Raw genomic sequence first — 21,825 nt, 5'->3', positions numbered from 1 at the left:
GGGCGTGTCTCGTGACTGTCACATGCTGCAGCACAACAATAATAAGGAAGTCTGTGCAGTTTTGAGAAGTTGAATTGAGTTTCTCTACGGGCTAAAAAAAAATGAGAGTTTTAGCCGTTTTAGTGTTTTTTGTTTTTTACAGTTACTCTTATGCGATGGGAAACGAAAACATGCCAATTCAAACTTTCGTCATTCCTCACAGCCACATGGATGTTGGCTGGGTGTACACTATTCAGGTAGCCTTTGATTTGACTTTGATTTATAAATAGACTTACATAACTTGATGTTCAAGCATATGGTGTACAATTTTCATTATCGTCTGCAGTTCACAACTTCTAATACAACTAAGTACCAAGTTAAATTTTTTATCCCTTCTAGTGTGGATGAGTAGCCTAGTATTTGTGTATCTCTTAAGAAAACCACAGTTATTTCTGATGAATATGTATTTTCCACAGGAGAGTATGCATGCCTATGCAGCCAACGTGTACACCAGTGTTACTGAGGAACTGTCAAAGGCTAAACACCGCAGGTTCATTGCAGTGGAGCAGGAGTTCTTTCGACTGTGGTGGGACACTGTGGCCACAGACTCCCATAAGAAACAAGTAAGAAGATGTAGATCAATGCATGGCAGCCTTAGTCTACTTGCTTCCAATCTATACCCTCTTCCATAGAAACATAAGTAAAACTGTTATGGTATGTCTTGGTTTGTTATATGTCATGTTTTTTCTCCCTAGGTACGACAGCTAGTGAAAGAGGGTCGACTTGAGTTCATCATCGGGGGCCAAGTGATGCACGACGAGGCTGTGACTGATCTAGACGATGAGATACTGCAAATGACAGGTAGTAAAACACTTTTTTTTTGCCCTGTTATCATCACATTCAGGGGTAAGGAGTCTGTAGTAACCCAGAAATTCACTTTGCTTGTGTCTGTCTCTTGCTCTGTGTGTCTGGGTGCTGTTTCAGAGGGCCACGGTTTCCTGTACGAGACGTTCGGGGTGCGTCCTCAGTTCTCGTGGCACGTGGATCCGTTCGGAGCCTCTGCCACCACGCCTGTCCTCTTCGCCCTGGCCGGGTTCAACGCCCACCTCATCTCCCGCATTGACTATGACCTCAAAGACGCCATGCAGAAAAACAAGGTATTAGTCTCAATGGCTCTGTCCCATATTACTACCGTGACTAGCTTTTGTTCGTTCTTAGTCAAGTAAGGGAATACTGTTTCAGAATCTTAGGGTTCTATTGAGTATTCCAGAAACGAATGCAAGGCATTATCATGTGCTGTGTGTACTTAACCGGTATTTGGTGGTAAATATTCACTGTGTATTGTTCATCTCTGTTTTTGGTGCAGAAGTTGCAGTTCGTATGGAGAGGTTCTCCCTCCCTGAAAGAGCAGCAGGAGATCTTCACTCACACTATGGACCAGTTTAGCTACTGCACCCCATCCCACCTGCCCTTCTCTAACAGGTGATGTTCCTTATTGCTATAATGAATCACTATGTAGTGTATTTTGAGTACTTGTTTATGCTTCTGCAGAAAGGCAACCTATTATCATTCTACAACAGATCTTTACACTGCCTTGAGGACAATTAAATTGCACCATAAAAGACTTATACTGTACCTACCTAATCAGTACCAGACAAGAGAGTGTTTTATGCTGGATATTGAAATATATGAGCTACTGACTTCAAGTATACAAAGTTATTCCATTTCTATGTAAAATTAAAAAGGTAGGATTATTGCATAGATAAACTGTGGGTGGTCAGTGAAAGGAAAATGTGCTGTTCTTCTTCCGTCTCAGCTCTGGTTTCTATTGGAACGGAGTTGCCCTGTTCCCCGACCCCCCTAAAGATGGAGTGTACCCCAACATGAGTCTGCCTGTCACCAAGGAGACGGTACACGCCTATGCCCAGACCATGGTAGACAACATCAAGCAGAGGGCCGCGTGGTTCAAGACCAGCCATGTGCTCTGGCCATGGGTGAGTCCATAGAAACCTGCAACCCCAACCCCGTTATTGTGCGTAAAATCCAATGGAGCCCTTGTATCCAAGACCCGACAGTGACATTTTCTTCAAGGAGCACAAGTGCTGTTGAAATGAAAGAAATGTAGGTGCATGATCTGCGAAAACACCATACCTATTTTTGATTTCAAGATCTGCACATGCTCCTTTTCTAATTTTGAGGGAGCATGAATTTATTTTTAGGAGCATCTGCTACCAAAATGATAAGAAACCTGGTGTACTTTCCTCTTAGTTTCCACACAGTTTCATTTAGATTTTCCAAAAACAGCGCTCAAAACATCTCTTCTAGGGTTTTCTGAGAGACTGTATATGAATTTTGGTATTTTTGGCCTATCCTACCACATCTGTCATATATTACAAACCCACTTCTGCCATTGTTTTGTGTTTCAGGGCTGCGACAAACAGTTCTACAACTCATCAGTGCAGTTCAACAACATGGACCCTTTAATGAACTACATCAACCAGAACAGCAAAGAGCTTGGAGTGACAGTCCAGTACGCCACTCTCAGCGAATACTTCCAAGCCATCCACCAATCAGATCTTGTCTGGGAGGTTAGAGGGAGCGAAGACTTTCTACCCTATTCCACAGGTGAGTACCTGTATCCTAATACATAGCGTGAAGCAGCACCTGCTAATCAATAGGCTTTATCAATATACAGAACTTGAAAATGGTTCAGTTGGTAATTTTTGCTCTAACAGCAGTATTCTATTCTGCTTCAGAGTTCCAGTCTTATAGTACCACATTCAGTAGTTCAAAATGTATATATCAATATTCAGTATTATCCACTGTGGCCAATGTATTTTATTTCCCAGAACCTCACCAGGCATGGACGGGGTTTTACGCCTCCCGAAATGTTCTGAAAGGAGTGGCGCGACAGGCCAGTTCCCAGCTGCGTGCAGCGGAGACTCTTTTTGCCCGGTACCGGATCAGCTTCCCTGACGGACCGGTGGCAAAAGACTGGGCCCTCAACAAACTCCAGGGGCTTCGCTGGGCCGTCTCCGAGGTGATCCGGCCAAATACTTGACTCCTTTGTTGGAAAGGGATTTAATGGAAAGAGGCTTTATTATCACTTTATTGCTCATGGTCAAGTTGATACAGACACAAAAAGTAAAGTAATATTTATTTGTAATTTAGTGTTTTTATGCCTATAATACTTATGATTTAAATATCTGTCATATATGTTTTTGACTTTCAAACGTGTTTGAGATGAATGCAAATTGAATCAATATTGAATATGAATATGAATACTACTTTATGCTTGTGTGGTCTTATGTTTTTTGTCAGTAATAACTTCACTCAACCCAGACAGAGCCTTATAATTCCAAGCTCACAAAATGTTCTTTTTATTGGTGTGTGTTTTTAGGTCCAGCACCACGATGGCATCACTGGCACCGAGTCTCCCAAGGTGGCAGACATGTACTTTCAGCATCTCATCCAGGCCATGATGGGGGTGGAGGAGGTCCTGGCTGCCCTCTTCCTGCTGCCCCACGACCTCGGCATGCCCGGCTTCCTCAGCACCCAATACCATAGGAAAGGTGCTGCCATCCTGCTACAGGACTACAGCTTAAAATTAGCTGGCTAATGCTGGTGCCTTTACAGAAATGATGATGAATGTGCACCGTCTCTGTAAAAACAAATATTAATGAGTTCTGTATCACAGCAGTCTGGTCAATTATCCACTTTAACAACAGTTATTATAGCACATTGGCTGCATCTACATTTGTCAATGAGGAGTTTGTTCAGACGTTTAGGTCACTAGAGTTGAGGTCAAATTAAGTAAACTGGTCATTAATCTCCTCATGCCAGGCGTTCGTCAGGCTTTGGAGCAACATGTCATCGTCTACAACCCTTTAGCATGGAACATCACCACCTTCATCAACGTCACGGTAACCTTCCCCATGGCAACCGTCTTTGATGACGATGGACAGCTTGTGCCTGCACAGGTGAAGTATATTTTTTATTCTGTTGTATTATTTCATTTCATTTTACTTAATTTTGACTGACAAAATTTTGAATGTATAGTTTTAAAGTGTTAAATTCTTCATTCTTAAGTATCAAAACAAGAACTTGCACACCAACTTGCAGTATGATACAATTCTTTTGTCTCTAGATAGGAAATATACAATATTACAATTTGTAATATAAAACAGTTACCAGGTGTCTTTTGCACTAAATTAACTGTTTTTTATATTTGTGGCACAATGGCAAATAAGCTTTTATTGATATTACTCCTCCAGCTGTACATAAGTGATTGAATTGATTTGCATTTCTACTGTCATTCCTCAAAAATGCTGAGTCCTCAGCCTGAAAATAATTCAGTATCTTATCTTCCTCTGTCCATAACAGATCCAGAGGTCAGCAGGGTCCAATGTGACCTATGACCTTTTCATCGTTGTGGACCTGGGGGGTCTTCAGCACAGGAAGTACCTGATCAAGTTCTCTGAGAAGCCGTGCGCTGGAAGACCCAAGTGCGGCTCCACCTATGTAGCCAAAGGCGTTCTGTTAGAAAGACGCAATGTTCAGGACTGGAAGAGAACGGGGAAGAGGCTCCTGCCAGTTCTGAGTGAGTGTTACAAGCTCATGTTTGACCAGGACACCAATCTGCTGCACAGCATCACTGACTGGTGAGATTTCAAGCTTATTAGATCTTAATAATGTCTAACTATCTCACACCCCTTGTAGTTATAGTTGCAATTACACTCCACAGAGGAAGTAGTTTACAGTAGTGTTTCATCCCACTTGAGTCCCTTTTGTGGATCACATAGGCCCCCATACTATTCTCTGACTGTCACATCATAGACTTGTGTGACTTTCTGACCTTTGACCTTTCTGTCATCCTTGGTAGTTTAGCAAAAAGGAGAGTAAGGATGACGCAGGATTTCTGGGAGTACCGAGCAAATGGAGATGTAAGAGCAGGGCCTATTTCTGATAACTACATCTTTACTGCCAACGGCTCGGCTGTGAAGGCCTACAAGGCTGTGGAGATGGAGATTGTCCCTGGCAAGATTGTGTCTGAGATCCGACAATACTTCTACAGGTGGGTTAGGGCTAGTTTCACTGTAACCTTTCAGCCTTAGTTGTCGTCCTTTCCTTCTCTCTCTACTCCTTCCCTCCCTCTTTTCTTCCCTCTCTGCCTCCTGCTCACACTCTGGCATCCACTCACACCGTCTTCTAGAGAGGAAGGCGATGAGGACTACGCTTACTCCATCACCACCCGTGTCCCAGAAGGCTTCAGGAGCAGGCTGATGTGCCGCAGGCTGGAGCAGACCTACTCGCTGGGCCCCCTCCGTGTCAACACAGAGGTCGTCCTCAGGACCAGCACCACCCTGAAGAACAACAGGACCCTGTACACCGACGACAATGGCTACCAGATGATGAAGAGGACGTATCGGAAGTTCACTAATAACACTTTAGCTCGGGTAAGGCCTTGGATAAACTGGTCTCTTTGGACTTTCAGCTGCCAGGGATTTCCGTGCCTATTAGACTCTTCAATTAGCCCCAGAGGGCTTGCACATAAAGAGAGCCAGCTGTGTGTGCATTACGACAGATACAGGGCATGTGTGGCAACATACTAAAATGACAATGTGATATATACAGTATATCATAGAATATATCATATGAACTTTGCAGAACTACTTCCCCATGGTTCGGGCAGCCTACATTGAGGATGATCTTAGCAGACTGGTGCTCCTCAGTGACAGAGCCCACGGTGTGTCCAGCCAGGCCGATGGACAACTAGAGGTAGAACGCACACACACACACCCATCTCTCTTAGTCTCGTTCACTCACACACACAGAAACACATGTGAACGCCCTGTGTGTTTCCCCCAGGTGATGCTCCACCGTCGTCTTTGGAACAACCTCCCCTGGAACCTCGGCTACAACCTGACCCTCAACGACAGCTCGGTTGTCCGGCCTACGCTGTGGATGATGCTGGGCTCCGTCACCGCCACCGCCCGGCTCTACCAGAGGGAGGCGATAGAGCTGCAGCACAGACCTGTGGTCATGCCCATAGACCAGCCGCGTGAGTACGCTACACAGCAGTCGCTGTTGGGCTGCATGACAAAAACTGTATTTGGCTACTTTTTAAACGGTTACACTCCTGCCAAACCAACATTGACAATTACAAGGAGGATTTGGGCCACGTGTAAAAAACATATTAAGTTCTGAGATTAATCTCAGAATTCTGAGAATCAAGTCAGAATTCTGAGATTCTGAGGTTAAAGTCAGAATTCTGAGATTAAAGTTAGAAACTTTCGCATGGGCCCTAATCCTCTTCTGTAGGCAATAATATGAAAAAAGAGTCATATAAAATTTGTTTTGGATAGAAATTGAGTGACATATAAATTGTGAGTAGACCTGGGTAAACGCTGAATAATCTGATACTTTATTGATCAGTGGGGATAAATGAGTCCCTGTTTCTTTTACTCTTGAGTTTCAGCACTCATGCTGCCCTCTAAGGGTTTGACCACTGAAAACAGTCAAGAACGGCACTAGCCTTCTTCAAAACACGCCTCTGTAAGGTTTCAGTTGGTTGACCAAGCTCCCCAATCTGTTGTATAGTTAAACCGTTGTGTCTTTGCCCTGTGCAGAGAAGACCTGGCTGGAGAAGGAGCCCAGGGGAAGTTCTCCAGTGCAGCCGGTGGTCCTGCCGCCCAACCTCCACCTGCTGAGCCTCAGCATCCCCGGCTGGAACTACAACTCCACACACAGCCTCCACCTCAGCCACATAGACTCAGGTCAGCTGTGCCATATACTGGACACACACAATCCTGTCCATCTATATTTAGTGGCTGTATTGTGTCGCTTGGAGCTTTCTAGGTATTGATTTTTCACATACGTAGCCAAATTGTTCCATTATCTATGAAATTCACAGCAAGAACATGGCGCTGATTTGTTTGAGTCTGTTCCTCATGTGTAGGTAAAGACTTGCGGTCGGAGCCGGACTATGATCGGGTCCTGTTGAGAATCATGCATCTCTTTGAGGAAGGGGAAGACCCTGATCTATCGAAGCCAGTCTCCATAAACTTGAAGGTAATGCACTCACATCATAACTAAAGTGTTACTATTCATGCCAATGAAAATGCTCTCCTATGTTTTAATGTCGTAATATTGAAAGAGGAAACACAATTTCAAATACAAGCTCAGTTTCACAGTTTACAGTTTTGTAAAGTTAACATGGTCGATGCGATTTGTTTTCTTTTTCAATGATCATTTGCTGTGTGAACAGGACGTCCTGCGGGGCATGGGGGAAGTGAGAGTGCTGGAGGAGCGTTCTCTCACAGGAACCTGGGACGTCGCCAGCCTCCAGAGGTGGAAGTGGAAGACCGCAGATAGCTTAGAAACACGTGAGAGAGACTCCATATGGAAACTGTCTAAACATTGCTAATGGGGGTCTGATAATGTGTCATCAGTGTTTGTTTGTTTTTTTGTTTGTTTTGTTTTTTTACCCTGCAAACAAGATAACAGCGAGACTAAAGATTGGTTAATTGATCATCTGTTAATGTGTAATTAGAGTTAGATTTCACTCTTAACTTCAACACAGAAAACTAATATTGTGAAAAGTGAAAATGTTCTACTAAAGTGAAACAGCAATTTACATCTTGTCATTAATTACCTTTCAGTTAAATCTCAGTGTATTTATCCTTGAAATGATAGCGTTATCCCTTATTTACAAATGGTTTTTTTTTCTTTGTGTGTCTCAGAGAACAACCGGTGCTGCAGATGTGGAGATGAAGCTTTCAATGTGACCATCTCACCCAAAGAGATCAGGACCTTCTTCGTTCACTTCAGCTCCACCAACTTCTAGCCTGAACTGCTGTCTTCTGTCTTCTGTGAAGATAATCAGCCTTTAATCGTGACAGGCTTTCATCATTTCATCCTTTGTTGCACTGTTAATAAATGTTGTTTTCGCACAGCTTGTTGATTTATTATGAAGCATGTATGTGTTGATTAAGTGTGATTTTGAGTCTGTGTTCACTCTCACTAAATAAAATGTATATTTTTGTCACTGTTTTGTTGAAATGTCTATCTCAGAAAGCATTTGGTATCCAACAGCCTATATGAACCCTAAAGTATATTTATATCGCTATCTCCACTACTTACATTTAAGAAAATTACATTTTTATTTAGATTAATTAACCTTATTATAAATGGTGGCAGTTTTGCAGCAGAGAACGGTATTCACCCTCACCCTATGTGAAGGATGGTGTGCAGAATATCAGAATATTTTGAAATGCAAATAAATCGGTGACAGTCACTGGGCCCTTCAGTGTAAAAAAATCCCCCTGTTCTGGATGACTGTGTTCACCTAGAGAGTAAAGAGTGGTACATAAAATTAGTAATGAATGAAGCTGATTGTCCTACCAGTGAGGAGGCTGCAGCTAATCTCTGGGGGAAAAGGGACTCCTGTCCAGCCAGTGCCTGTCAGTCATCTGTTTTATAATTCCACTTGTTGGTGGATCATGATAAATTGTTGAAGATGAGATTTAACTTCAGCTCACCCATATTTCATGACCAAATACACTCACATAAACCATCAACACCAGAGTAAAGTGTGTTTGATATTGGCATAGGCTAGCTTAGAGATACTTTTCCATCTTCAATAACTTGTGAATGAAACGTGAAGTTACATTGATTTTGATCATGAAATGCTGAAGAGCAATTTATGATAAAATATCTTAATTTATAAAAATGTGTCCAAGTTTCTATGTCCAATTTCTCACATATAGAATATAGAATATATAGAATAGATTTTTTCAAAATGTTGGTTTGTTTATTATCATGATTTTTGTTCATGGCAGTGAAAATCACACTTTCAATAGATCTCTTTCTGTGTGACCATAGATCTCAAATCAGATTCATTCTCACTGTGAGGTAGGTAGCTACTGAAATCCATTAAATCCATTTTGATACATTGAAAAAAACAACAACATATTTATGTTTCTAAAAAAAAACAGAAATAAGTATTCCCATAAATTACAGAGCATACATTTTCAAAGACTCAATTTCAAAGTTGGCCTAAGTGTAATTTCCATAACACTGAGGATGGATGTCATCAATGAAAATGAGTTTGGTTTGGTCACATAGGAAGCAAGCTATTGAATTTTGAATGTGTTTTAGCACATTGACCAAAAATTCTCAAAAGAGGAAAGCAATATTCATCTAAATTATGGAAGGTAAGGACTGTCAAAAGAAATTTCTGTAAATTAGAGGTCGGATATTGATAATAATGAAATTCGTTTTAGTTCTCTAGGTAACATGGATGATGGAAGGCAAGCTATTAAATTGTATCCATCATGGATGTAGTGACAGCAAGATAATTGTAGTCATAAAAAAAATTCTCTCTGTACAAATATGCTTCTGGTTCCTCAATGGGCAGACAGAGAGAAAGAAGTGAGAGCAGAGTTTCACTGTAATTCCCCGCCTGTTAACATTTTGTGACCCTGAATGAAGACACTTTTACAAGCCTGCAGTTATCTAACAAGACACAGAAGGATATGTCAGTGACAACACTTGTATTATGTTACGTGTTTCATCCTTCTAGTCTTACTGGAACAGCCAGCCACAACTAAAGTTGACCACGGTGTGTGCGGTGTTGACAGCAGTTGGCTTCAAACAGGAGGCGGTCTTCCAACATGGCCGCTAGGGCGTTCTAGAATGCTTCTGCAACGCCAATATCAAACCGACTTCACCGACGGGGAAGATCCCTCAGCGAGATAAGACAACACCCGAGAAGAAGAACACAGGCTCTGGGAACCGAAACCTTTGGCAGACAGTGGGGAAACATCGATTTAGAGATTGAGCAAGAGACGTGTTAAATAAAACGGCGAAAAGGTTTTAGTGGTCGCACAATAGCGCACATAAACACGCCATGCCCGCCAGGGAAGTAGGCGACGTTGTCTGCAATTTTGTACAAGATGAGCAGTGCCAGTGTAAGTGTCGAACAAACGCACGAAACCGTTTCTTCTAACTGTATGATGTGCTCTTTTATCAGCACCAGTGTGTTGTTTAGGAATAAGATCGCAGCCGCCGAAACGCTTTAAACAAAATAGCCTGATGCATTCAGTGTCTCGCTAATGTCTACTCTGTTATATGAAATGGCAGGCTACAGATATCTGATCTGTCCTCCTTTAGCATCCATTCCTTAATGTAGCGAATGCATGTAGGCTTTATTGTCGACATGGTTTCAAGGATGCTGAGAAGAGGCGTTGCATGTGTTGCTAGGATACTAGACTGGGAGGGGGCGGATGGGTGGCACCGGCCAAGAGCTCCTTAAGGTGCTGCAGGATTTTGGGTCAGGCCTAATGGGTGTTTGTTTTAGATGAGGAAGGTTATCGTGCCTCATATGAATACATTTCTGCTCGCTCTCTCTCTCTCTCTCTCTCTCTCTCTCTCTCTCTCTCTCTCTCTCTCTCTCTCTCTCTCACTCTCTCTCTCTCTCTCTCTGTAAATAGAAACGAGAGAGGGAGCAAAAGAGGAAGCTGCAGCACTTCCTGACGGACCTGGCTTTACTGGGATCTTTGCAGGTTGGTTCTTGACCAGACAGACCTGCTAGATGCAATATGCAGAGCAGATGAAACACCAAGTTAATGATTCCATCCCTTGTTTCTCTTGTAGGGCTTTAAGTACTTCCAGCCTTGGCTTCGGGGGAAAGAGGAGCTGCTGCTCACTGTGGTCAATGAGGATCTGGTTAGTCGCTGGTGTAAAGAAGAGAAAGAGAAAAACATGCGAAAACACACACAGCTTCTGCCAGAACTATGACTATACACTACCAGTAAAAAGTTTGGACACACCTGATTGAATGTTCTATGTATCTTTATCTTAAAGCCATTTTGATCTAAAGGCTTATGCTTAAATGCTTGAAATTTGTTTCTTAGACAAATGTAAATAGTGAAGTTGATCCTATGTATGAATTTCTTTCCAAAGCCTTTGCCTTTCCATCAAGGCAAAGGGCGGCTACTTTAAAGAATCTAAAATATAAGATAGTTTTGATTTGTTTAACACTTTTTTGGTCGCTGCATAATTCCATTTGTGTTATTTCATAGTTTTGATGTCTTTTATTTATATTATTCTAAAATGTGGAAAATAGTAAAAATAAAGAAAAATGTGGTGTGTCCAAACTTTTTACTGGTAGTGTAGGACTGAAAGAAATGTATGGCATTAGTGTTCATTTTCAGTGGTGCTTTGATTCATATAAAATGCAGCCTTTTAGTTAGTACATGATGGAAGCACACCTTAAAAGTAAAAGTAAAATAAAACAAAATAAATGCTGCAAATTTTCAGCAAAAGGTGTGACAGAAAATAGACAAAATCCAAATCCACAGATTCTGTTTGGGCCTAACTATGAGAATAATTTCTGCACATTCAAACGTGTCAGTTGTGTTGCTGCTTGCTTTTCTCACTCTCTCTATTCCTCTCTGTCTCTCTTACTCTCTTGCCTGGACTACATGTTTTCTCATGCACATTAATGACTGCATCAATGACTTCATTATCCCCCCCCCCCCCCCCCCCCGCTGCAGGGCTGGCGCTCCCCGGGCTTCGCGGTGTCCCGGGCCTCCTCCTACACCTCCACCAGCAGCTGTAACAGTAGCGATGTCTCCCCCAGCAGCAGCTCCCTCAGCCTGGCCAGCCACACCAGCTCCCCCCTGCCTGGGGAGCCACCGGGCCCACGAGGCCCCCAGCCGCACACACACACCAAGACCCACACACAGACCGGCAGGTGTGTGTGTGTGTGTGTGTGTGTGTGTGTGTTTATGTGACTCGTACATGCTTATTATATTGCAGTCACTTGTTTATGCGCATGATGGTGTTGATCTTAGAAAATGAATGCCTGCATGACATGAAATTACTCATGTTGTAGTTTTAGGGCTTGTTCACACCGAGCGTGTTTGGATCGCTTCATTCGAGTGTTTACTCCTTTAGTTTGGTTTGTTTTGGCAGGTGAGAGCGATGCCATTCAAACTTGGCCTGGAAATACAAGTCTCGGTCCTCTTCCAAGCAAACTGTGGTGTGGTTCGTTAGGAGTGTGAACGTAATTGCGCCAACTACAGGAAAAAAAAAAAAAAAAGCTGAGTTTTATGGCTATAAGGAGACACGTGTTGATATCTGAAAGCCAGCGGTTGCTCATGCTTGAAAGCTTAGGCTGACAGAATGAATAGAGGGCAAACCGCAGTCTGGACTAATGCTCATATTCAGCTTTTTCTCCATGTGTTGACTGGCAGGAACACCAGCGAAGGTAAATTATGGCGAAGATGACAAGTTGCCAAAACTCTGTCCAATAACCAAGCCACTTGTGAATCCATGTGACTTCTGTTTACAGGCACTGGTTCATTTGTAATTGGACAGTGTGAACATAAACAAACCAAAAGAAACTTTTCCACTATGCTTCAGACCAAATAAAGCGAACTGTAGGTGTGGTCGTAGCTTTAACTTAGTGTCAGGGGGAAAATCAGCTGACCTACTTACTATCCCTCTCACAGGACACACTAACTCATACTGAAGTCCTGTCGTAAGCCTCTTTTCCCATTCGCTGGGTTGGATAAACCCAGTCTTCTCATTCTTTAAACTCATTATTCCCGTACAATATCAGCTGGGAGGGAGGCTGGAAGCTAGAAGTGATTAGAAAGTCGCTGGTTTGCATACCCAGACTGGCTCTGAACATCAGGCTGGAGGAACTGAATGAGACGTACTCTCTCCTGCTTCAACAGCTCCCAGGTGTGAGTGTGTGTGTGTGTGTGTGTGTGTAACCCTCCCTCTCCCTGCAACAGCTCCCCCAGGCCTTTCCTGTAAGTTAAGAATGCGTTCTTGGCTAACTTGCCCGGTTAAATAAGGTTTAAAAAAACATAGACGGAGCTCAAACTAATGACTTATACTTACACAGAGCAGAAAAATAAACATGGGTGCAGACACGCAGACGGTAGGTAAAGCGTGCACACAGTAGGACACACACTCTCAAACTGGCTGACCTCTTACTGTGTCCCCAGGGCGCCCAGCAGTGAGGAGCATCTTCTCCCAGCGTCTCCCAGTGAAAGAGAGATAGCAGTGCCTGTAAGTGCCTCACCCTCCAAATTATCTTCATTTTCTATGTGGAAAACTCTAAACTATCTAAAGTGTCTTACAGTAAAACACATGTTTAGTATGATTGGAGTCCAAAGCCTAACATGCCGTGCTCTACCTTTAACAATGACCACCGTTCCACTTCTAACCCCGGACTCTGAATGTGAACATAACCTTGCTCGCTCAGTCACATTGCCTCGACTTTGTCCCTCATCAGGAAGTGAATTGCACTCTGTTTTTACTGGCCGGCTACGCCAAGTACGGCCGTCCCTACGCCTGGATCCGCTCCAATCACGAGCGCCTGGTCAATATCGGCGGCACCGATTCGATGGTGAAGGACACGCCCATGAAGCTCAAGTCCATCACAGACTGGCAAACGCAAGGTATGGAAACAATGTGCGGAATCCAAACAGGAGACAGTTATTGTTTTAGTGAGGTCTTGTCGACAGATTCGGTAATTACTCTATTTTCCACAAGCTAAATCCGATACAGATGTCTTTGCCTGAATTTACCCTTTTTTTGAGACTTCTGTGGAGTGTGGATTCAGTTTAGCTCTTTTACACATCAACAAAGCACACAAGCTATCTGTTCAGTTCAGATATAAGAACTGCTGTATTCTGCTTTAGGCCACCAATTATAAAAACTGCTGTTCTATTCTCTGCTCTGCTCTTTTCCATCCTGTTGTTTCCCTTAAGGAATACGTGTGTGGGACGTTATCAGTGAGCTGGTGTGCCTGTGCACCATTCCCTCTCCTTCCAACCCCTTTGCCCTGGACATGCGTTACGTTAAAAACCTTCCCCTGCCCGAGCGGTTCCTTGTCACAGGAGCTCTCCTCAACTTCCTGGAGATGTATGTGGTTTTCGGAAACCGGGACGAGTTGCACTATGACAAAGGTACGATTTTGGTCTTATAAAATCGTGGACTACAGCAGGTTTTCACAAAGGTTTTCATGCCACAGACACAAATTAGGGCCACAAACCCCCATTTGATAGGATTTTGTTGTTGATTTAGTATTGAATTATATAACTGTCTACATGTATAACTGTCTAAGATGTGGTGGGAGTGCAAAAGTATTATTAAAATAGTACATTCTCCAATAATAATATTATAATAATATGATAGTGATAATGTCTTGTGAATTCAATTATTGTGAAATGAAACTATTCCTCATTTTGCTGGGGAACCCCTGGAGCTCCCTCAGGGACCTCTGGAGGTCCCCGGACCCCACTTTGAGAACCACTGAACCACAGTATAAGTCAGTGGATGATTACAAGATTATTATCATGAAGGCCAGCAGGTGGTGCTATTGAGCTACATTATGAAGGGATCAGATCTACCTTCTCTCTCTCACGCTCTCTATGTACTGACTTGTATTTAAAGTTTTGTTTTAAAGTATCATTGAATGTTTTTGACGATTTGTCGATTCTCTCTCTGTCTCTCCTTCCAGTGGTAGAGGAGGTGAAGCCTCTGAGGCGTCTCCATGTCCAATCCCTGCTGGAGCTACAGAGACTCAGAGGGAGCACCGGGCCGAGCAGCGATCCCACAATGCAGCACTCTTCTGGAGTAGAGTGACCATGAGTGTCCCTGGGTGGACGGCACTCATGGTCACTCTACTCCAGAAGAGTGCTGCACGGCAAGTGACAACTTCAGTAGATTCAAACCAATATGTGAAAGTGTTGCTGGAAAGACTGGGATCTGCTGGAAGTCTATATGTGATTGTGGCTGCATTTGAACTTTTGTGTTTTGTAATACTGAATGATATGAGAAGCTCATATGACTCCTTGTGTCCTTGTGTGGAACCTACATGGACCTTATAATTAGTGTGTCCATATTTAACATGCTCTGACACTGGATATGTTTCAACACAGTGTCTGGAGGGAGCTGTGGTCACACAACACTGCTCTATGTACAGCAGTATACAATTGTTTCAAAGCTGCTGTGTTGAACGCAGTACAGATGTGTATGAGCTGTATCGCCATCTTTGCTGTGGAATGGCAGTAGTTGGAAGGTAGCAGTCACATGTATCAGACTCCTTGAAATGTGCAAACACAACGAAGTACCCTGGGAAATCAGTCACATGACTTTGAGATTAAAAATCCCAGGACCTCTCTGAATGTTTTGACCTGCCACCACAAACCCTTCTCTCTCTCACACACACACACACACACACACATGCAAACACACACAGGAATTCTGTTTTCTTCAGGCCAAATATAACCTTTTAAAAAGGAGCGTTCATTCTTGGAAATGGTCTAATTTATCATGCATCTCGTCAAAGCTGGTTAGATATTTCTCAACATGTAGAGACACTTAAATACCCACATACACAAAAAATAATGTATAAAAAGTTTATTTCATAAAATACATATTTAAATATATACATAACATGACATAAAACAGTACATTGATAATAAAATACGTCTTGAAGCGGGCACTTTAACCCTTTTCCGAGATTGGGGCTGTGCCGTTTGTAGTTTGAGATACATCATGAGTACACGATTTTAAAATTGATAAAAACCCAGTGACACATCAGTCAAGAAGAACAGGCACCTTTCCTGTAAAACGAGGCGATATCCCTAGCTTAGTTTTGGTGTGAATCTGTCGCTAAACATATAAACACATAGTGAGAGGTGGATGGTAACCCGAGGGTGCACCACTAATCCTTAAGTCTCTCTGGGTAACATTTGTAAACCTTAAAGACATCAACTGCCATCATGAGACCAAGTTATGCAATACTGCACACATCAAAGCCTATAACTGTCACTTATAATGTACTTTAAGAATCGGAACACCTTTTATGGCTTTGGTAATGTGATTTTGTCATCACTGTAGCATGTACTGACGTGGCGAGGGAAAGTGTTAGAGGAAGGGATTGTGTGTGTGTGTGTGTGTGTGTGTGTGTGTCAGAACAGACAGGCATGTGTGTGCTGGCACATGCCAAACGCTACTAAATATGCAAAGTCATAGTCAGCGATGGATGGGGGGATGGGGGGGGTGGAGAGAGAGAGTTGGGGCTTTAAGAAGATTCTAGATCTCAAATTTCCCCAATCGGAATGCAGGTGCATGGCCGAACATTCCGAACAGAGGCTCCACATGGGAACACAGTGTTCCCAGTGTTCTAGTTCTCACACACACACACAAACATACACACACACAGAGGCGCGCGCGTGTCATGGCCGAGTGATTTTCCACATAAATGCAAATAATTTATCACACTGGCCATCACTCAAAGAACTTGTTTTACTATAGTGCTGAAGGGAGGATTTTGTTTGCACTGCGAGTTCTGTCAGTGTGTACATACAGTATGTATGATGCAGGGTTTCTAGGCTTGTCATACAAGTTCTGGAAGCTGGTGAACTCCTAAAATGTAGTAATGAGGATAAAATTCATGATTCATATTAGTTGAGAAATTTAGGACAATAAAACAAGGAACTGTGATATGTGTTTTGCCTAAATATCTTGAATACTACAGTTGGAAAATAATGAGGTGATTTAGAAAGTGCTCAAAAAAGAACTAACTATAACAGTAACTGCATTCCTGTGCATTAGAAACGATAGCCATTGTAACTGGAACAAAACAAAAAGGTGAGATCTTTGTCTTTGTATGACATGCCTAAGAGAAACCCCGCCCTTCACACTGAATCTTCACATACTTGTGACCGTGGCCGAGATAAATATGTGTCACAATTTAGGTCAAGCTCACAAATGTAGCGTTCTCCATCCAATCCAAAAAGTGAGTAGACGGGAAGTGAAAGGTGCTCGATAGTGCCACAGGGTTTAAAAAAAAATAAAAAATCAACGTGACTTGTCATAAATGTCAGTTAAATTAAAATATGCTTTCAAAAACAGCACTCTCACTGTCTTTATCCAGTTTATGGCTGTGGCCCGTTCATCGTTTTGACAGCGGTTGTGGTTTTCGGTGGCATCACGGTTGGTTTCCAAGCCGCTCGTCTCTTTCAACAGACTCAAACCTTGGTGGCTTTAGAGTATCAAGTAGACTCCTCAGTGAAAACAGGCCAACCAAAATGGCCATGGAAAAGAACCAGTCCCGTCTTCAAATGGCTTACAGCCAGTCACACGTCCTCTCATAGCTGTTGACAAGTGAACAATGGCAGCTGTCAACAGCGTCTTGTGCTATCAACCCAATGCATTGTGTGCTACTCTTGCAAAACGTCAACAGATAACGTCGCTTCTTTAAAACCTCTCAAGTCCATAGACTCACTGATTACGGAAACATCCTTTCAGAAGCAGATTCCTCGTGTCCAATTATGGGCGCTCCCCCTCCCCCATTTCATCCCCTCTGTCCTTGCTTCCTTCTTGTAATCCTTTCCACCCTCCCTCCTTCCAGTGCTGTGATCCTTGAGGTTCTCATCAGGTTAATGTGGTCCCGTGTTCGGGGTGGGTCGGAGCAGAGGCTCAGTTCCAGCTGTCAGAAGCAGATCCTCTTCTGGTGATGGCCCTGAGGGGGCTGCGGGACACCGAGCCCCTCTTCTTCCAGCGAACTGAAAACGCAAGCAGAAACATTGGGTCAATGACGTTAGCTTGGCTTGTTTTTAAAAATCACCGCTCACAAAAGGCAGGTGCAAATGAAAAAGTGCTTGCTGGCATTCAAATGGTAATTATGAACATCCAACCACCGCCCTGTTGAATTTCACACCTTGTGGGTTTCTTAAGTGTCTAAGGGAGGCTATACAAGTCAACAATGTTGCTACCTGCCTAAACAGTTGGTTTCTATGTGGTTTCAGTGATACCTTTGTCCCACACCTCAGAAACCTTATCATTTCAAATAATCCCTCAACCAAGAGTGAGTGGGCATCAGCCAGATGGTTCTATAACCTGAAATCATTTAAGGGTATCCTGGACCAACAACCATTTCCCTTTGATTTTGGACAACATGGACATTTCTCCCCCCTTCCCTATCCATCAAGCCATCTCACCTTTTCCCAGACTGGCAGGCAGCGTGCTGCTCTTTGTGGTGGCAGGCGTGCTGGGCGTCTCCTCGCCCCCCTTCCCCTTCCCCTTTCCCTCGCCCAGGGGCAGCGTGGCCGAGCCGTCCTGCTGCCAGTCGCTCAGCGCCCGCTGGAAGGAATGCGCCAGGCACGCCGTCATGTCTCGCGCCCGCTCCGCCCGGCTGCACCAGAACACCCGGCACTGCAGCTGCTGCCCGTGATGTTTGCAGATGTACAGGAAGACGTTGGGTCGGTTGGCGTCGGCGGCACAGTACGCAATGTCCTGCAGGTACGTCTTGGTGAGCTGCCGACCCGTACTCAGTTCCTTGACCTCAACATACCTTGGGCGCACCACCAGGGCGTGATCTTTACCCAGCTTCTTCCCGTTAGCGGCGCTCTCTAGCAAGCGGCCGATAGCGTCCTGGGCCTGCTCTCGGTCCAGAGAGAAGATTTTCTCCGTGCCCAGGTAGTGGACCTTGAAGAGCGGGTCGCCGTGGGACAATGACTCTGTGCGGTCGCGGCGGAAGCGGCGGCGCAGAGCGGCAGGAGAGTTCTTAAGGGTCTGCATGAGGTGGAAGGTGCTGAGAGACATGGTGCGTCTCAGGCTGGGCTTGGAGAGAGTTTTGGAGGAAGGGCTGGGAGCAGCTGAGGTGCAATTACAGGTGGTAGACTGGTCCTCTTCAGACCTTCTCCCACTCTTCCACCTTTCTTCTATAAATGGAGCGTAGTTGCATCCACTGCTCTTATCTGAAGTGGGGTAGAGGAAAACAGTGACGTTAGCAGACTTATTTCAAAGAAGCATAAATAATTGAGCAGGACACATGCCCAAGCTTTGTTCAGAGTTGAATGAGATGATGTAAAGGGTAAATCCTGGAAATAGATTTTTTTTTACATTGACGCACACATGATTTTCCTGGATATTAAATAACTGTTCATTTGATACTTTTGATTTGTGCAATCTAAGGCATTCAAGGCCACGGGCTCCAAGTCTCCCTAGTAAAAGTGCAGTCAGCACACATTGTACCACAGTGCGGAAAAACAAAAGGCCACCAAGCACGCAGGCGAGGATCAGTTACGAAAGTGACGCATTGACTGAGAATATTCATTTACCACAGACACCAGCCATTAAATATTTACAGTTAGGCTTTGAACCCTTAACCAACACACAGACGCACAACCATGACATGACTGGATAAACTGGAAACACGCCAGCACAAATGGCATGTTAATGTCTTTTTGTCATGACGGTGACAAACATACAAGTGACACGTAGGCTACTTTTTCCATCTCCCCACACAACTCCATGTCCATCATCATCATCATCAGCAGCACCACTATCATAGGTGCCAAAGTAACTCAGAAGCAGACTTTGCTTTGGACACCAACTTACTTTCTCAGGCTACGTTCCCCAAAGCCCGGGTCTTCCCTGCCCTGTTGAGTTACAACGGAAACCCTGCACCATACTATTAGTTACTGGAGGAAATTCTCAGAGAAGCCTCACACACAAAGGGCCTAGAGGACTATCTAAGTCCACGAGGGAGGGGACACGGTCAAGTGCATTCCACACTTAAAGGCTTGCGTGACCTCGCCAACTAAGGCCTTATGCAACCACCACATCTGGCCTCCCATTGTCTTTCATCCTACAAAACCATAGCACTCTCCATCAGTATACCGCCTGTTCTCCATTGTGTTACACTTTATTTTTTCCCCTTTCTCTTTTCTTTGCCATTCTTTCAACATCCTACGTCTCCTCTCAGAAGTGAGTCGGGGAGAGAACCGCCGACTGTTCCAAGGTGGTGGCCATTGTTAGTCAAGCTCCCTGCGCAGGAAACAGCTTTGCACTCCCACCAAATATTTCTCCTAAAAACAATGGCATGCTTTGGTGAGTGTGTCACATCACAAAGAGATGCAAGCTGACTTTGGAGCATAAGCTGACCCAGGACATGCAGACAGTCAGTTACATGTGTGGGTTACAAATGGGCAGAAGCACACACACACACACTCTTGAAAAGCGGCTTTCCCCTGACAGACAACTTTCTCCCAGACACACACACACACACCTACCTATATTACATTACAGCCAAGGCTCCATCACAGGGTCACTGTCACTGGGTACAAGGTTAAGTAATCATCCAGCAAACGTGACTGTTTACCTTACAATCTGACATGTTTCCAAGCTGGTAGGCTACACCAGAAGATCCAGTTCAGCATTTCATGCGTCACAGGTTAATTAAATTTATGTGATCTGAATGAACAATCTGTTTCCTAGACTGGTGCATAGTAACAAGAGCAGTGCTGTCAAATCCCAACAGTTCACCACCCTGTGGTTGCAAGTAGGATTTGAAAGTGGATAGGAATATCAATGCTTTGATTTCCCTTCAAATGTAGCCAAGTGGTGAATTTATGTTGAAAAAGCAAGCAGCATATTCTGGGGAACGGCTGGAGTATGGAGAGACACCCCGGGCTCCATTCAAAAATGTGTCAATTCAGTGCGGCCACTTTTATATATCGGCAAACATACACAATTCGTACAACATGATTTAAGACCTTATATGAATCGGATGCATTCTTCGATTCGGCATGCATCCAATACACCAAGCAGCACGTATTGCAATGGAAATTTCAAGTTTTAGAAGTGATTCAACATTTAGGAATTTCAACTTGTAGAATGTAGCTAGGTAGAATTGAATCCTCTTCCACCAAAAGTAGTAGATGAAGGCAGCCAGTAGTGTGAACCAATTTGAAAAAGTTGAGATTTTCTTAAAATCAAGTGCTACTTGGTGGATCGCTTTTGTGCCGAATTTACCAGCAGACCCTAGTGTTTCGTAAAAGCTCCTATGTCATGTTCTGTGAGGTATGTAATTTTGCCAGTGAGAAAGGCAACATTAAATTCACAGATTTCTGAATGGAGTTTGGCGTGACGTTCTCTCCAGAGAGAATGGCACGAATCGCGGCTAGAGAACTGCCCGAGGACCCCTTTAAATTTCTCAATAGATAGTGGAGTAAGACACAGTGATGAAAGTAGTCATTTGCTTTAAAATTAGTTAATTATTAAGTAGATGTATTAAGAGCAAATCAATGATCCACCACCAGAGCTTCCTAAAATTAAGTTCGTCTTACCTGGCCACAGTTTCATGCAAACGATGTCCTCTTGCTGCTCAGATGAACCGGAGAGCCCTATGGTGTTCCTAAGCACAGTGGGCAGGTGGAGGTCGGCTACCATGCGAGGCGACGGTGCACGCCAAATCTGCTGACCGTCAATAAATATTCGAGATAAAGTCAATTAAACGCCCCGTCGTTCTCGGCAGCAAGCCTTGCTCATCCAAGTCTCTCTTGATGGAACAAAATTCAACCTTTCCCCTCAACTGAATGGCCATCAAAGGAATTAACGACATTGACTAGAATCGACACTGATACAGACTTGGCCAGTAAAGACTCAACTCAACTCAACTCGACTCATGCTCTGCTTTTCTGGTCGGCGTGTATGACTCTCATCGACTGAACTTGTGTGACTCAGAGCGCCTGGAACAAGGCTTTTGAGCAGCGTGGGCGCGCGTCCGGCCCACACGTGGACGAGCATCTGCGTCTGAGAGGTGAGGAGGCTGGTGTGAGCAAGAAAAAGGAAGGGGTGGGAGGGAGGCTGCTTCAGAAGAAAGTGGGACTGATTGACATACATGGCAATCTAAGCGAGGATGTAGTGAAAGGTAAACGCACCTAAACTCGATTGACCTTCCTTTATAATTGCAGAACAGTTTACCCACCATTTTAGGCTGGCAGAGGTCTTTTTTGAGGTAAATTCATA

At 43.8% G+C, this 21,825-nt stretch overlaps 3 protein-coding genes across 3 annotated transcripts; 2 read left to right on the top strand and 1 right to left on the bottom strand.

Moving 5' to 3' along the window:
* Positions 1–101: 101 nt before the first annotated feature.
* Positions 102–7,996, top strand: man2b2 (mannosidase, alpha, class 2B, member 2). The gene is made up of 19 exons (XM_078291808.1): positions 102–236; positions 456–602; positions 735–840; positions 964–1,136; positions 1,346–1,461; positions 1,796–1,973; positions 2,406–2,604; positions 2,829–3,019; positions 3,380–3,551; positions 3,823–3,959; positions 4,363–4,640; positions 4,862–5,053; positions 5,192–5,435; positions 5,647–5,757; positions 5,848–6,040; positions 6,609–6,755; positions 6,938–7,050; positions 7,247–7,364; positions 7,722–7,996. Exons 1-19 carry the CDS (start codon positions 102–104, stop codon positions 7,823–7,825), a joined length of 3,054 nt encoding a protein of 1,017 aa, XP_078147934.1. The 3' UTR covers positions 7,826–7,996.
* Positions 7,997–9,815: 1,819 nt separating this feature from the next.
* LOC139919397 (uncharacterized) lies at positions 9,816–14,846 on the top strand. Its single transcript, XM_078281828.1, has 8 exons — positions 9,816–9,950; positions 10,473–10,544; positions 10,636–10,707; positions 11,538–11,737; positions 13,002–13,065; positions 13,292–13,457; positions 13,770–13,967; positions 14,522–14,846. The coding sequence occupies exons 1-8, from the start codon at positions 9,936–9,938 to the stop codon at positions 14,644–14,646; spliced, it is 912 nt and encodes a 303-aa protein (XP_078137954.1). The 5' UTR covers positions 9,816–9,935; the 3' UTR covers positions 14,647–14,846.
* A 562-nt stretch (positions 14,847–15,408) lies between these two features.
* On the bottom strand, positions 15,409–21,516 carry LOC139919382 (uncharacterized). Its single transcript, XM_071909116.2, has 3 exons — positions 21,144–21,516; positions 18,012–18,770; positions 15,409–17,576 (listed from the first exon to the last, which is right to left on the bottom strand). The coding sequence occupies exons 1-3, from the start codon at positions 21,244–21,246 to the stop codon at positions 17,491–17,493; spliced, it is 948 nt and encodes a 315-aa protein (XP_071765217.1). The 5' UTR covers positions 21,247–21,516; the 3' UTR covers positions 15,409–17,490.
* Positions 21,517–21,825: the final 309 nt, after the last annotated feature.

This window comes from Centroberyx gerrardi, chromosome 23 (assembly GCF_048128805.1).
Source record: "Centroberyx gerrardi isolate f3 chromosome 23, fCenGer3.hap1.cur.20231027, whole genome shotgun sequence".
NCBI classification, from domain to species: domain Eukaryota; kingdom Metazoa; phylum Chordata; class Actinopteri; order Beryciformes; family Berycidae; genus Centroberyx; species Centroberyx gerrardi.
This window is presented reverse-complemented; position numbering and strand designations above follow the sequence as displayed.